Source organism: Falco rusticolus, chromosome 5, assembly GCF_015220075.1.
Source record: "Falco rusticolus isolate bFalRus1 chromosome 5, bFalRus1.pri, whole genome shotgun sequence".
Taxonomy (NCBI): domain Eukaryota; kingdom Metazoa; phylum Chordata; class Aves; order Falconiformes; family Falconidae; genus Falco; species Falco rusticolus.
In genome coordinates, this window is record NC_051191.1 from 15610481 (window position 1) to 15622847 (window position 12367).

The following is a 12367-nucleotide window of genomic DNA, read 5'->3' on the forward strand; positions in this document are numbered from 1 at the left end:
TCCCTCAGTGCCCTCGGGTAGATCCTGTTCAGCCCCATAGACTTGTGTGTGTCCAAGTGGAGCAGCAGGTCACTGACCAAGTTCCTTCCTGTCCTGGGCTGTGGGGACCTCATTCTGCTCCTCGTCATCCCTGTCTTCCAGCTCAGGGGGCTGAGTAACCTGAAGGTAACTGGTCTTGGTATTAAACTGAGGCAAAGAAGCATTAGGTACCTCAGCCTTTTCCTTGTCCTTTGTGGCAATGTTCTCCCCCGCATCCAGTAAGGATGCAGATTATCCTTGGCCCTCTGTTTGTTTCTAATGTATTTGTAAAAACATTTTTAGTTATCTTTTATGGCAGCGGCCAGCCTGAGTTCCAGCTGGGCTTTCGCCTCTCTAATCTTCACCCTGCGTAACTGTGCAACATCCTTGTAGTCCTCCAGAGCTGCCTGCCCCTTCTTCCAAAGGTGGTAAACTCTTTTTCCCCCGAGTTCCACCCACAGCTCTCTGTTCAGCCAGGCTGGTCTTCCTCACCAACTCGTCTTTTGGCACATAGGGATGGCCTGATCCTGCACCTTTGAGACTTCCTTCCTGAAGAATGTCCAGCCTGCCTGGACCCCGTGGCCCTTCAGGGCTGCCTCCCACAGGACTCTGTCAACCAGGATCCTAAACAGGCCAAAGCTGGCCCTCTGCAATTCCATGCTGGCTGCTCTGCTGACCCCCCTCCTTGCTTCTCCCAGAACCAAACCCTCTGTCATACCATGTTCGCTATGCCCCAGGTATCTTCCGACCACACATCGCCCACCAGCCCTTCCCCGTTTGCTGACAGCAGGCCCAGTGGGGCATCTCCCCGGGCTGGCTCGCTGACCAGCTGTGGCAGGCAGTTCTCTTCCGCGTACTCCAGGAACCTCCGTGGCCGTTTCCCGCCCGCTGTGCTGTGTTTCCAGCAGGCGTGCGGTAGGTTGGAGTCCCCCACGAGAACGAGGGCTAGTGACACGCGCCCAGAGCACAGCCTTTTTGTGTTTGACTCGAGGGTACTGATGGGACATGCCCGTACTGGAAATGTACGGACACAGGCCGGCAGGAATCACTTCTGCTTTCATTCTTCTCGACCTCGGCACCCCTCCCACCCTGTGAGATGGGAAGAGGACAGTGGGCGAGCTGTAGGAAGCACATCTTGACTTTCTATTACCAGCAGGTCTCTTCTTTTTCTCTTGTGAGTGATTGACCATATGCACACTTGCTTTTTGGGGATCTTTAAGATAGCACCCAGGGAGCTTCTTTTTCCAAGTGTTGCGCCTTGCCTAGAACCTTCTGCTATGGCCCGAGGCAGCAGAATTGTGTCCTGCTGGCCCTGTGGTCCTTTTAATCTGTGGCATTCAGATGCTCCCCCTCTCAGGGTCAGTCTGAAGACATGGTTTTTTTCTCCTGCTTTGGAACTTTTGCAGCCACAGGGATGTGTAGAAACTCAGACCTGCAAGCTGATGTCTGATGGCATTTTATGGGCAGTAGATTACAGCCAGGGACGACAATTATGTTGCCAAACCACTTGGCTTAAAAATAGTATGGCTCGTGTACCCCCATACTGGACGGTGCAGCGTGCTTGTGAAGCTGTGGGTGTTGGGCGAGAGCCATCACACTCCAGCAGTTCAGGGGACACGCAGGCTCACCACTGTCAGGGTCTCCGAAGTGATTTTTGTAGCATCGCATAGAGACCGCCTGGCTCTGACATATGCCTGGGAAGAAGGGAGATGGCGGGGGAGGAGGCAGGAGAGTCTTTTTCCCCATCGCTGGATGACCTGTGGATAAACCTGGATAACACTGCTGGTCTGAATGGCAGAAGGGTTCTCGCCTCCTTCATTTGTTTTGGTCTGAATCACATTGCCGGGGTGGCCAGATGCCCTCCCTTGATGGAACTCGAGTGCTGCAGCTGCTGCCACCGCTTGTGTGGGTGGTTGGTTGAAGGAGACATAGCCAAAGCGGGCGCTTCCTTCTGTGGAGGGCTTCAGACCCAGCTTCTTGGGGGTGTTTGTCTGAGGGATGGAGCAGAATCTCCAAGTGCCAAACCTCTGTGCTGGGCCTGGTTTGGAACGGATGGCTGCTCGGCTGCGTTGCCTGCAGCTGCCATGCAGCGGGGCAGTGGCCTCTCGGTGGTTGCCGAGACCTCCAGCTTAGGGCTGCAGCAGTGTGCGTAAAGTCTGGGTTTGTTGGCTGCTTAAGAAGGGAAGGCCTGCCGTGGTTTTTTGTCTACGGCGTGAGCGTGTGTGTGCATGAGAGCCTGTGTGTGCGGGAGACGGCATGAAGCCAAAAGGAAGCATCAGAAATGATGTGTACCGTGGAGTCCAGGTGTAACGTACGGTTTGCTGTAGGACTGATTTCTTGGTTTTGACGTCGGCCATCCTCGTCTCCTCTGAGGACCTCGAGCAAGCTTGCCCTGTGCTGCCCTTCCTCAATAACGATTCTCAGCCTGGTCAAGGTGCTGTGAATGCAGAGTGGGAGAAAAACGGAACAGGGATTAGTCGCTACTAGGGCTAACGGGGTCCTTTTCTAATGCCACTACTATTTCTGTTTGCAGGAGAACTGCGACACATTACCAAGCTGAAACCTTGGAGTCTTTTTGATGTGCTTGTGGAGAAGTATGGTTGGCCTCACGAAGATGCTGCACAGTTTACAGATTTCCTGATTCCCATGCTAGAAATGGTCCCAGAGAAACGTGCTTCAGCTGGAGAATGCCTTAGGCATCCGTGGCTGAATTCTTAGCAGAGTCTCCCAGCTGTAAAAAAAGCCAGCAACCACTTTCCAATGCATTGGACCTAAATGGTGACTGTCACAAATTCTTTAGCAGGATCACACGTGAGCTGGCTTCAATCCTCAGACCTTTATTTTGCTTGAGGTACTGTTTGACATTTTGCTTTTTGTGCACTGTGTTCTTGGGGAAGGGTAGTCTTTTTGTCTTCAGCTAGTAGTTTACTCACCCACTTTCTTCAGAAAACACTTAACGTGTCTTTAAGCATTGTTTCTTGTGTTGTGTGGCATTCAGATGTCAGATTTTTGAACAAAGGAAACTTCCCCCCCAATGTGTTTTGGCAAGTTTTGTAACTATTTATGAAAAAAAAAAATATTTTAGCTGATGCATATTATATAATTTACGAGTGTAAGAAATTTATCAAGTCAGAACTGAGTTACGGCGAGGAATTGTACAATTTTATCTTCTGGCAAAGGGACGTCATTCTTGTATTATAGTGTATGTAAATGCACCCTGTAAATGTTTATTTCCATTTAAATATGGGACTGGGGACTCAATTTCAGAGTAAAGCGACTAAGTTTTAGAGAGCTTTATAGCAAACCAATTGCATGTAGTGGACTTTAAACTGCTTTAAGGAATTGTGTAAACTTTCTATTCTGTAGCAGTTCCCGTTCATTGGATTTTAAAAAAAGTGGCTCTGGTTTACAGGATTTCATTCCCCAAATGGCACTTTAAAGGAAGGCTAGACTTCTTTCTAATAAAGTATGCATTACCATTTAGCACTCCCTTTTAGAACTTTTGCCTATTTTAAGTGCTTTTAAGAAAAGAAAAATAGCAATTTCCCTTACAATGTGATAGTGAAGACATGGTACCATATGGTGTTGCCTTTTTGTAAGCACTGTAAGTTGTACTATACCTTAAGAAAAAAGAAAATTAAAAGTAGAGCATGAGAACCATTCTCTGTGTAGAATTCCTGATCTTTTATAATAAAAGTGTGTGCTTGGCATCAGTTAAGGAAGGATATAGCTGCAGCTACTTACAGTGCAGCGGGTAAAATAATCCAAGAAACGAGATCATGCTCATTCCATTCATAGCTTTACATGTTTCTAAAACAAATTGCACTAGCTTTCTTCTTTCCCATCATTAGACATACGACTACCCGTTGTAAGATGCACGCAACAATTACTTGTTTCCTAGGAAAAAAAAAAAAAGCAAGCTGCATAGGCTGAAGCTTATAGGCAATACAGATTTTAGAATGTACAGTACGGAGGTGTGTTTTGGCCTCTTAGAAGTCAGTGGGATGAATGTAAGCTTACTTCTGATCTTCATGTAACTATGGTGCCACTTTTTTCTTGACTTTTGTCCATATGAAATTTATTCACATGCCTTTGCAATAACTAGATTGTGAGAAGATAGCCCCATGCTGTAACAATAACCAGTTGTTTGAGGTGCTTGCAGTTGTCTAATTAAAGTGGTTTGTTTTTTCAGACATTGTGCTGGTCATTGGAATCTTTGGTAGCCATGGCAACAGCGGGGCCGAGTTGTGGTGATGGGGCGGGGGGGCTGCCTTAGCTAGGCCCAAGAGAAAAAACAGCTTTTGTGTTAATTCATAAAATACGTCACCTGGTGTAAACCAGAGCGTCCTGAAGGGTAGTATGGCCCCAGGGGCGGTATGTAAGCGGGTGCTAGGTGAGACGTGACAAACCCCCAAGGAAGTATTTCATACAAGGTGTTTAACTACTGCGGACAAGCCGGCGATTACCCCGTCCCCGGTAGGCTGGTGCAGCCGCGCTTCCACAAAGAAACTGCAAGGCCACCCCAGCGTGACACACACGCACCGGTCGGGAGGAACTGGTCCACGTGCCGAGGCCCCGCCAGCAGCTGGGTTTCAGGACCGCGTGCCTTCACCCTCCACACCCTGAGCACTTCACACTGGAACCGCTTTTAATGGCTGCAAGGAAGACACGGGTTGAGGACAATGCCACAATGGACTCCAGAGCTAGAGGTAAACGTTACGTTCATCTTCACACCTGGCCTAGCCCCCAGTAGTGCTTAGTTGCTGCAGCTAATTAGAAGCCTGTTCTTGAATACATAGAAAATCCTCGCGCTTGCGTCTAGCGCAGTTCAAATGCGAGCCAGGCAAGGCGAGTAACTGCAGCACCTCTGCCCTTCGCCTGGCCATGGCGATACAGGGGACTCTGGGACCTCGCGCGGCACCAGTCCTGTTCCACAACAGCAGCTGCTCATGCTGCTGTAAGACCGCACCCCCCGTACAGTGTGTATTTTACACTTTCTTGTATTTGAGACTATTACTGACATCCGTCATGGAGGAATGGAAGGGGGCAGGGGGCAGGACAACCAGATTTGAATGTTGGGCTACAGCGGGCGATGCAGTTTCGTCAAAATCGGTGCCTGAGCAGTCAGGGTGGGGTGGGTTGTTCTGCTGCGGTCAATGGCCTAATCCTGTTCTGCTTCGTGCTAGTACAGAACGGGGTACTCCATGCAACGCCTGTTTTGCATAGACAGCGGTTGCTCAGGGAAGTATTTGTACCGTACTATTTTTACTAACTACTTCTTTGAATAATGGGAGGCAAATCAGAATTTAAAGCAGCCCCTGCCCATTTTTTTTTCCTATGTTAAAAAGAATTACCACCTTTTCCAGTGTGTAGGAACGGCCAATTCCCATCCAGTTTCAGGTTTTCTTTGGTTCCGAGGCGGAGCCACTGAGCAGTTTGGTTATGACAGCGGTCACTGCTGAGACGTGAGGACACTGTCACCCACCAGTTACGGAATAACTCTGCACCTGATAAGTAAGTGCAACAGCTCTTCAGCAGCAGGAATATACCCCTCCCTTTAAAAGTACACTGCTCTATAGTTGGTAACGTTCCATACCCTGTTGCAGCACCGCTCACTCAGCTCTCCGCAGTCTGCACTAACAGGAGGGGCTGAAATCCGCCAGAGGAGGCAAACAGGTGGTGCTGCAGCGCCTGTAACCAAGGGCAGAGCGACACGTCTAGTACAGCTTTAGTGCACAACAGCGCTGGTATACGAACAGCGCTACCCACCGATTAACCCACTGGTAAAGCGACACCGGACCCCGCTGTGCTTAAGAGTGATTTTTCCTCACCTCTACGTTCCGGAGGTGAAATAACCCCCCCTCCTCCAGCCAGTTCCACATCTGTCCACGCTACAGCAATAAAGCACAGCTGGAAACTGCAGGGAAGTGAACAGCCTCACAGAGAGGGGCCAGGCTGTGTGTTTTACACACTTGAGGCCACTTCCCTGAAGACATACCACCCTTTTAGGACAAGCAGTTAAAACTGACATAATCGTGATTTATTAACATGAATTAAAATGCCCAACCAGTGCTGCAATGTGACAGTATATTAAAAAAAATTAAAGATCATATACTGTACTACTTTCACAAAGATCACACTTTTTTTTTTTTTGCAAAAGAGACTTATTATATACAATACTATATCAAATGAAAGAAGCTTTAAGCAATTGTACAAGCAAAAAGAAATACAGTATTTACAGCACTCATTGGAGACATTAGAAACAGTCTATACATTAAATTACAATTCCTGCAAATAACTGATGAAACAAAAAGCCATGTCCACACCAAAACTATAAAAATTTGTATTGCATTGTTTTCTATCTCTATGCACACGAAGAACTGTTGACAGAAGAAAATGGGAAAAAAAAAACTGTTAGTGCCATCACTTAGCCTGTGTACTTATTTAATTACATATGTATAAAAGTAATATAGAAAACATTCACTAAATGAATTTAACTGCAACAATAAAATTTTAAAGATTATGCAGCATCAAACCTACTGCCAGAAAAAACCGCTGGAATGTCCACTTACAAAATAAAAAGAAATACCTAATACTGGCTTAACAGCACATTTTCAGGAATTTTAAAAAGCAAAAAATGGAAAGAATACAATGAAAGAGCACTGGTGTTCTGCTTTTATACAAAGTATCATGTACAAGCTTTAAAAAGTACCTTGAATAGGTACATACGAAATATACACAGGTTATATTACAGAACATTTTAAAAATGTTTAGAATTAAAGGGATCTGTTCTAATGCCACCCTGAACCATGGTAATTGTTCTGAAAAGTGGGCGGCACCTGTGCTCTGTGAATGGGGATCTGTCCAGGCACAGGGGACGCCTGCTGCTGCCCTTGCACTCCGTGGGGAAGGGTTACGGAGCCGGGGTGAGGGCAGAACCCCGAAGCAGTGGGTGTTGCAATACTGTTTGGTCCTTGAGGTTGGAGGTGAGGACCCTGACCGGGGAGTGGACAATGAGGTCCTGTTCCAGCAGGCTGATGTTGAGGTCCAGGTCCTAACGTTGTGTGATGTGGGGCTTGTGAGGAATAAGAGGACACGCTCGCGTGAGCGGCTGAAGGAAAATGGGGGGGTCCTTGATGAGATGGGTGGTGTAACCCTTGTGCTGATGCTGGGTGATGCCCCGAGCCTATAACAGTGGAGGGGGGGGGTGGAGGAGGGGGAGGTGCAGAGTTTACAACATGCTGGTGTTGTGCTTGCAAACCTTGGTGTCCCGCTGAAGGATGGGGAGGTTGGTGGTGGGGGAGAGGACCTGGTGGCGGAGGCGGCGGTGGCAAATGGTGACCAGCAGCCTGAGAATGAATGTGCGATCCAGGCGCTACTGCCATGGCATGAACTGGACCGACGACGTGTGCTACGGAGTGCTGCTGATGGGTACTTTGCTGCTGTACAAGGTGAGGGCCTGGAGCAGGTGGTGGCGGAGGAGGAGGTGGAGCGGCAGACGCTGATGCCTGGTGATGAATACTGGGGTTCTGAGAAGGCAAAAAATGCCCTGCCGTTACGTGGTGTCCCGGCACCGTCTGCTGACCCGCAGTGCCGGGAAGTGCTTGATTTGGTCCAGATGAAAAGACAGTCTGTTGGGGGATGCTGCCCTTCAGCTGACTGTAACTCTGAAAGTTTCCAGAGGGCTGCTGGCTTTGATAGTACGTAGAAGAAGGGGGTGGGGGGGGGCGGGGGAGGTGGTGCATTGCTGTTCAAATTTTGTTGGTTAAACTGGCTGTAAGAAGCTGAAGATTGTCCTGAAGTTGGCTGAGTAAACAGGGGTCCGCTAGGCTGCTGCTGATTCCCAGGCGGAAGGGTTGCTGCCGCCGGATAGAAGTTGCGGTGTGTTTCCCTCTGGGGCGTTCCAACTTGAGGTGACTGTGGATGATGAGGTCTGTACGGAGATCCCAGCTGCTGCGAGTGAGGCTTTGGTGAAAGATAACCATGCTGCACGGGCGCGTGGGGCGTAGAGGACTTGGGAGGATTTTCGACGTGAGGTGAAGGGGGGCAATGCAGCTTCAAAGGTGCAGAAGGCAACTTCTGTGAATGTGAAAGTTGCTCAGCAGAACTGCGCAGGTGTGATTGAGATGGATGGTTTTTTGAAAGTGCTTGGACGTTGTTTGTCAGCTGTTTTTGTTGCAGCTCGGATTTTGGATGGTTCGCACATTCGGCCTCGGGTGCATTAGCTGCAGTTTCCCAGTGCGAATCCGGTTTTGTGGGTGTTTTCCCAAGTGACTGCGTTGAAACTACAGGACTCGGTGAAGAGGGCTGAAATGAAGAGAAAGTCAGTCAGTGCAAAACATTCCGAATATTCAACTACACCCGTGTTAGAATGAAAAGAACTTCCTAGAATATTCTTTCCCTCTGACCGTGAAAAGAAGTGTTGAGGCACAGTAACAATAGAAAGCTTGAACTTAGCAAGACACCATTTTTAGCAAGGATAGATCAATCATTGGTCAAAGACTAGCAAGTGTATTTTAAAGTAGTAACAGAAATACGACCCATCAGGTCAAAGTCAGAATCTGTTATTCCAAGTTTTAGATTTCTGAGTCTGTGAGAAAGAATTCCAGACGAGACCATTTACAAAAATAACGCCATTTTTAGAGTGATTTAACATCTTAAAACTGGCATAGCACAAGCAGGTAAGACTAACCGTTACAACCTGAATTACTTCATTTAATACCGTACAGGCAGCTACTCAACATCTTTCTTCCTATCAGTACCTCTACTCCGGCAGTGCCAAACCCTGACGGGGCAAGGGCAAACTCCTGTTAAGCTATGAAGTACATAAAGCCTGTTACTGCTGTCAGTTCTGACTGCCAGTTCTTCACCATTCACCCTGCAGAGCTGTGGCGACACTGAATCCACCGATACAATCTCTTCCACGTCTACAGAACGCAAGATCACCTATGAATGCTTACACAGAAACCAACTTCTTAGCATGTATGGAGTACCACAACTATTCTTACCGATGTTCACCTATGTTAAGTTACCGCACAGCCAGACGAACATGCGCGTATGTAACCTTAGTAGTAAATCATGAGGTTAAGTTTAAGATAGAGACGTACATACATACTCATATGCATATTATACAACAGATGTCTGCGCAAACACACGCGCGCCTGCATACGCTGTGCATACCTTGCTTGCTTTTGATGGACTCTTACACGTCCTTTGCGAAGTATCTGGGGACGGACATTCAGAAGTAGGCTCTGGATTTTCCGAATCAGGTTCTACAGACATAAAGCAGAGACAAATATCAAAGTGGGAAAATCAAGTCTTTCACAAAGATGGTCAAGCACTTTATATTTGACTTTAAAAGAGCTACTGATGTTATTGTAAGAGACTATTCAGTATGTCAAGTGTCACACAAGGTCATCTGCTTACTGACCTTTCATAAATTCAGGGAAAGAAGGGACCTTAAGCTGCAACTGGGAAATGAGATTTGAATGAGATGAAGGTGGAGACGGTAAACATGGGCTACAAGGTGATTCTCCCCCTACAGATGAAGCAGACCCAAACACAGTATTAGAATGATTACTGACTACCACAGGGGAACTGGTTAGATTTATCTACCTTCGACATGATAAATCAACTCACCACTGTCTTTGTCTTTCCTGTGATCACTGAGAAGTAAAGCCCTCTGATAACTTCGTTCTCTCACTTGTTCCACAGAGGTTGATGCAGTCCTAGAAGAGACAAGCGTAATTTAAAATTTAAGAGAATGTACTTCCGCAGACCAAATTTAGGACAATGTATATGCAAATACTGGGTCAGAGAAAATTTACAGTGTTACCTGGCTCTTACATGCAGTCAACTAGTTGTACATAACTGGGATTTATTAAGTAATTTGTATCTATTTTCTCCCAATTTTCAATATACTGATTTCCTGCCACCTTGTTACATTAAAAGAACTCACATTTCCTCTTAATAGGGAAACAACATCTGTAAATCTCTGGGGTTTGGGTTATTTTTTCTCCTTCTCTGACCCACGAAAAGTGAAAAACTACATTTAAAAAAAATAAAAGTTGCAGGTACTACTTCATATTCTCCATTTGTAGAAAACTGTCTTCTTCCAAAGCTGGAAATGTGGGGTTTTTTTGTTTTGTTGTAGTTTAAGAAACTGCTCTTTAATAGTGGATCTGTAATTATAAATACTTCACAACTACAAATACACTCCGTTTATGCTTCTACTAACTTGCCAGATAGTGTGTAAGAAATTAAGCGTCATATCTGCTTTCTATAGTCAATTACGTCTAACAACCAGATCAAGAACACCATAAACAACAGCACTCTGTAAATCTCTTCTTTTTCTTTCAGGCAAAACCATACAGCATTGCTTTACAATACTGTTGTACTGAAATTTTGGTGCTGCTGTCTACAGGATTACTCCAAAAACTTGCTGATAAATTCTTCCCCCTTTAGCCTGTTCCCACATTCTTTGCTTACAATACAATACACTAGCTTCTGCACAGTGAACTTTCAGCCCCTTTTCAGTGAAACTTTGAAGATTCCACTTACATTCTCTCTACAACTGGCTCTACAAAATCCTTCCATTCTGGAACAGCTGGAGCATCTGAGCAGGAGGATGTTCCAACTCCTCAGCCCACGTTCATCCCCAGTACTGTTAGGCCTTCTCTACAGCGTAAAGAACATCTGCAGGGTATATTTTGTGCTAATAACATTTTTGGAGACAGCATCACCACAGCTGACCTTAAGGCTACCAAAAACGCAGTGGAAAATGTTGTGCAATGTTTATACAGACTGAAGTCATTCCCTCGCATCCCCCTTCACCGTGTCTGTCTGCCCAGGATTTCTGGTTGGTGGGGTATCTGGTGTGACATCCAACAGAGCACGTGCTCTGCACACAGGGGAACCATTTAATGATCACAAACAACGATCCCAGTATCACCACACACTCTCTACCTGGGCAGAAGGAGCCGTTAGGCAGACTGCATGCAGCCCTGCACACTGCATTTAAGCAGCAGCAAGCAACCACCACAAACACATTCCCCCCAGATCACTGAAAAACAAATATCCTGAAGTCTTCTGTAAGCTTTTCCTAATCAATACAGACTATTTTCCTGTTCCACCCTTCCTCCCTACAGTACTTTTGGAAAGGTTTTGAGATTTAAGATGAAAAAATATTCTCTTCAGCCCACAGACAAAGCAGTGGAGATATAAGGGCATGAGAGCAGAGCCAAGGCCATGCTGAGAAAAACTAAAACCCAAACCAACTAAAAATCTCTCACAGCATCCTCTCCATCCTGCTGCTGCTTATCTCTCCTCCACACACCCTAGCAAGCACACCCAGCCCAGCTTGTGCAATGGTGGAAGGAGCACGCCTACTCACCGATGCCATTTTCTATAAAATTAAAACTGTACTTTACCTACATTGAGTTTATAATCTACAGAACTAGGCAACTTGTTTTGCTTAAACCAATACCTATTTTGCTCTCAGAAAATAAAAAAGCAAAGCACAATGAAAATAAGCTAACCAGTATCTTATGGGTAATTTTCCATCTATTTTAGTCTTTATGAGGTATCTGCTGTATTTCTGAGGAAAGAGGTAAGATAACTCTACTAATCTTAAAAAGAGCCCTCCAATTAGTAATCTGCAACTGTACCCTTACCTATGAAAACTAGATTTCAAATAGAAAAGACTTAGAATTAAGTAATTCTTCAGCACTTTAGTCCTACAGTTTTATGGCTTACCACTGAACTTCTGGTTCATTCTTTTCGCTGGAAGAAGATTCTTTAATTGCACAGTTGTTGCTGTTGTCTTCTGGGGCTGCATTATAAACAGTAGTTGGCAGTGGTAAAGGTAGGCTTGCAGCGGTATCAGTTTGCTCCCCGTTTTCACCACTGTTGTTAAACCCATCATTAGCACCGTTGTTACTAATATTTCCTCCACCAGCAGCATGAGGAGATACAGTAACCAGAGGGAAGTTTTCTGTCTTTGAGCCGCTTTTTCTAGCTTCTCGTTGTCTCTTACGGTATTCTAATAAAGATACCTAGGGAGAAAAAAAAAAAAAAAAAATCACAAACATTAGAAGGGAAGTTGACTTGTTCCCTTCCTCACCGTTTCTTTCGGTAAGACATACCATTTACTTGGTTCTAAAAGAAAAGGGATAAATTAATTGAAGATACTTCACCACATCTGCAGTGAATTTCTGGAGTACTGAGCTACTACCAATGACTGTAAGGATGATGTAAAAGTTTCTGCCAAGAGAAAGAAGTATGCATTTTGCCTCAGAAAAGAAACGGGCAATGACGCAGGTCAGCAAAAGGTTTGCTGCCGAAGTCATAC

At 45.9% G+C, this 12367-nt stretch overlaps 2 protein-coding genes and 1 long non-coding RNA gene across 6 annotated transcripts in view; 1 reads left to right on the forward strand and 2 right to left on the reverse strand.

Moving 5' to 3' along the window:
* SRPK2 (SRSF protein kinase 2) overlaps window positions 1-4211 on the forward strand; it is a 147699-nt gene extending 143488 nt beyond the window's left edge. For all 4 annotated transcript variants that reach the window (XM_037387416.1, XM_037387420.1, XM_037387419.1 and 1 more), the window contains one exon: window positions 2552-4211. In XM_037387416.1, coding sequence (XP_037243313.1) covers window positions 2552-2736 — 185 coding nt within the window. In that variant the 3' untranslated portion in view covers window positions 2737-4211. The remainder of the gene's footprint in view (window positions 1-2551) is intronic.
* On the reverse strand, window positions 57-5839 carry LOC119147974. Its single transcript, XR_005104256.1, has 4 exons — window positions 5615-5839; window positions 5376-5525; window positions 4561-4673; window positions 57-2455 (listed from the first exon to the last, which is right to left on the reverse strand). It is a non-coding gene; the product is annotated as an uncharacterized LOC119147974 (long non-coding RNA).
* A 197-nt stretch (window positions 5840-6036) lies between these two features.
* KMT2E (lysine methyltransferase 2E (inactive)) overlaps window positions 6037-12367 on the reverse strand; it is a 62593-nt gene continuing 56262 nt past the window's right edge. Inside the window, 6 exon segments of the mRNA XM_037387415.1 lie at window positions 6037-7745; window positions 7747-8325; window positions 9199-9290; window positions 9449-9556; window positions 9658-9746; window positions 11773-12071. Coding sequence (XP_037243312.1) covers window positions 6810-7745; window positions 7747-8325; window positions 9199-9290; window positions 9449-9556; window positions 9658-9746; window positions 11773-12071 — 2103 coding nt within the window. The 3' untranslated portion in view covers window positions 6037-6809.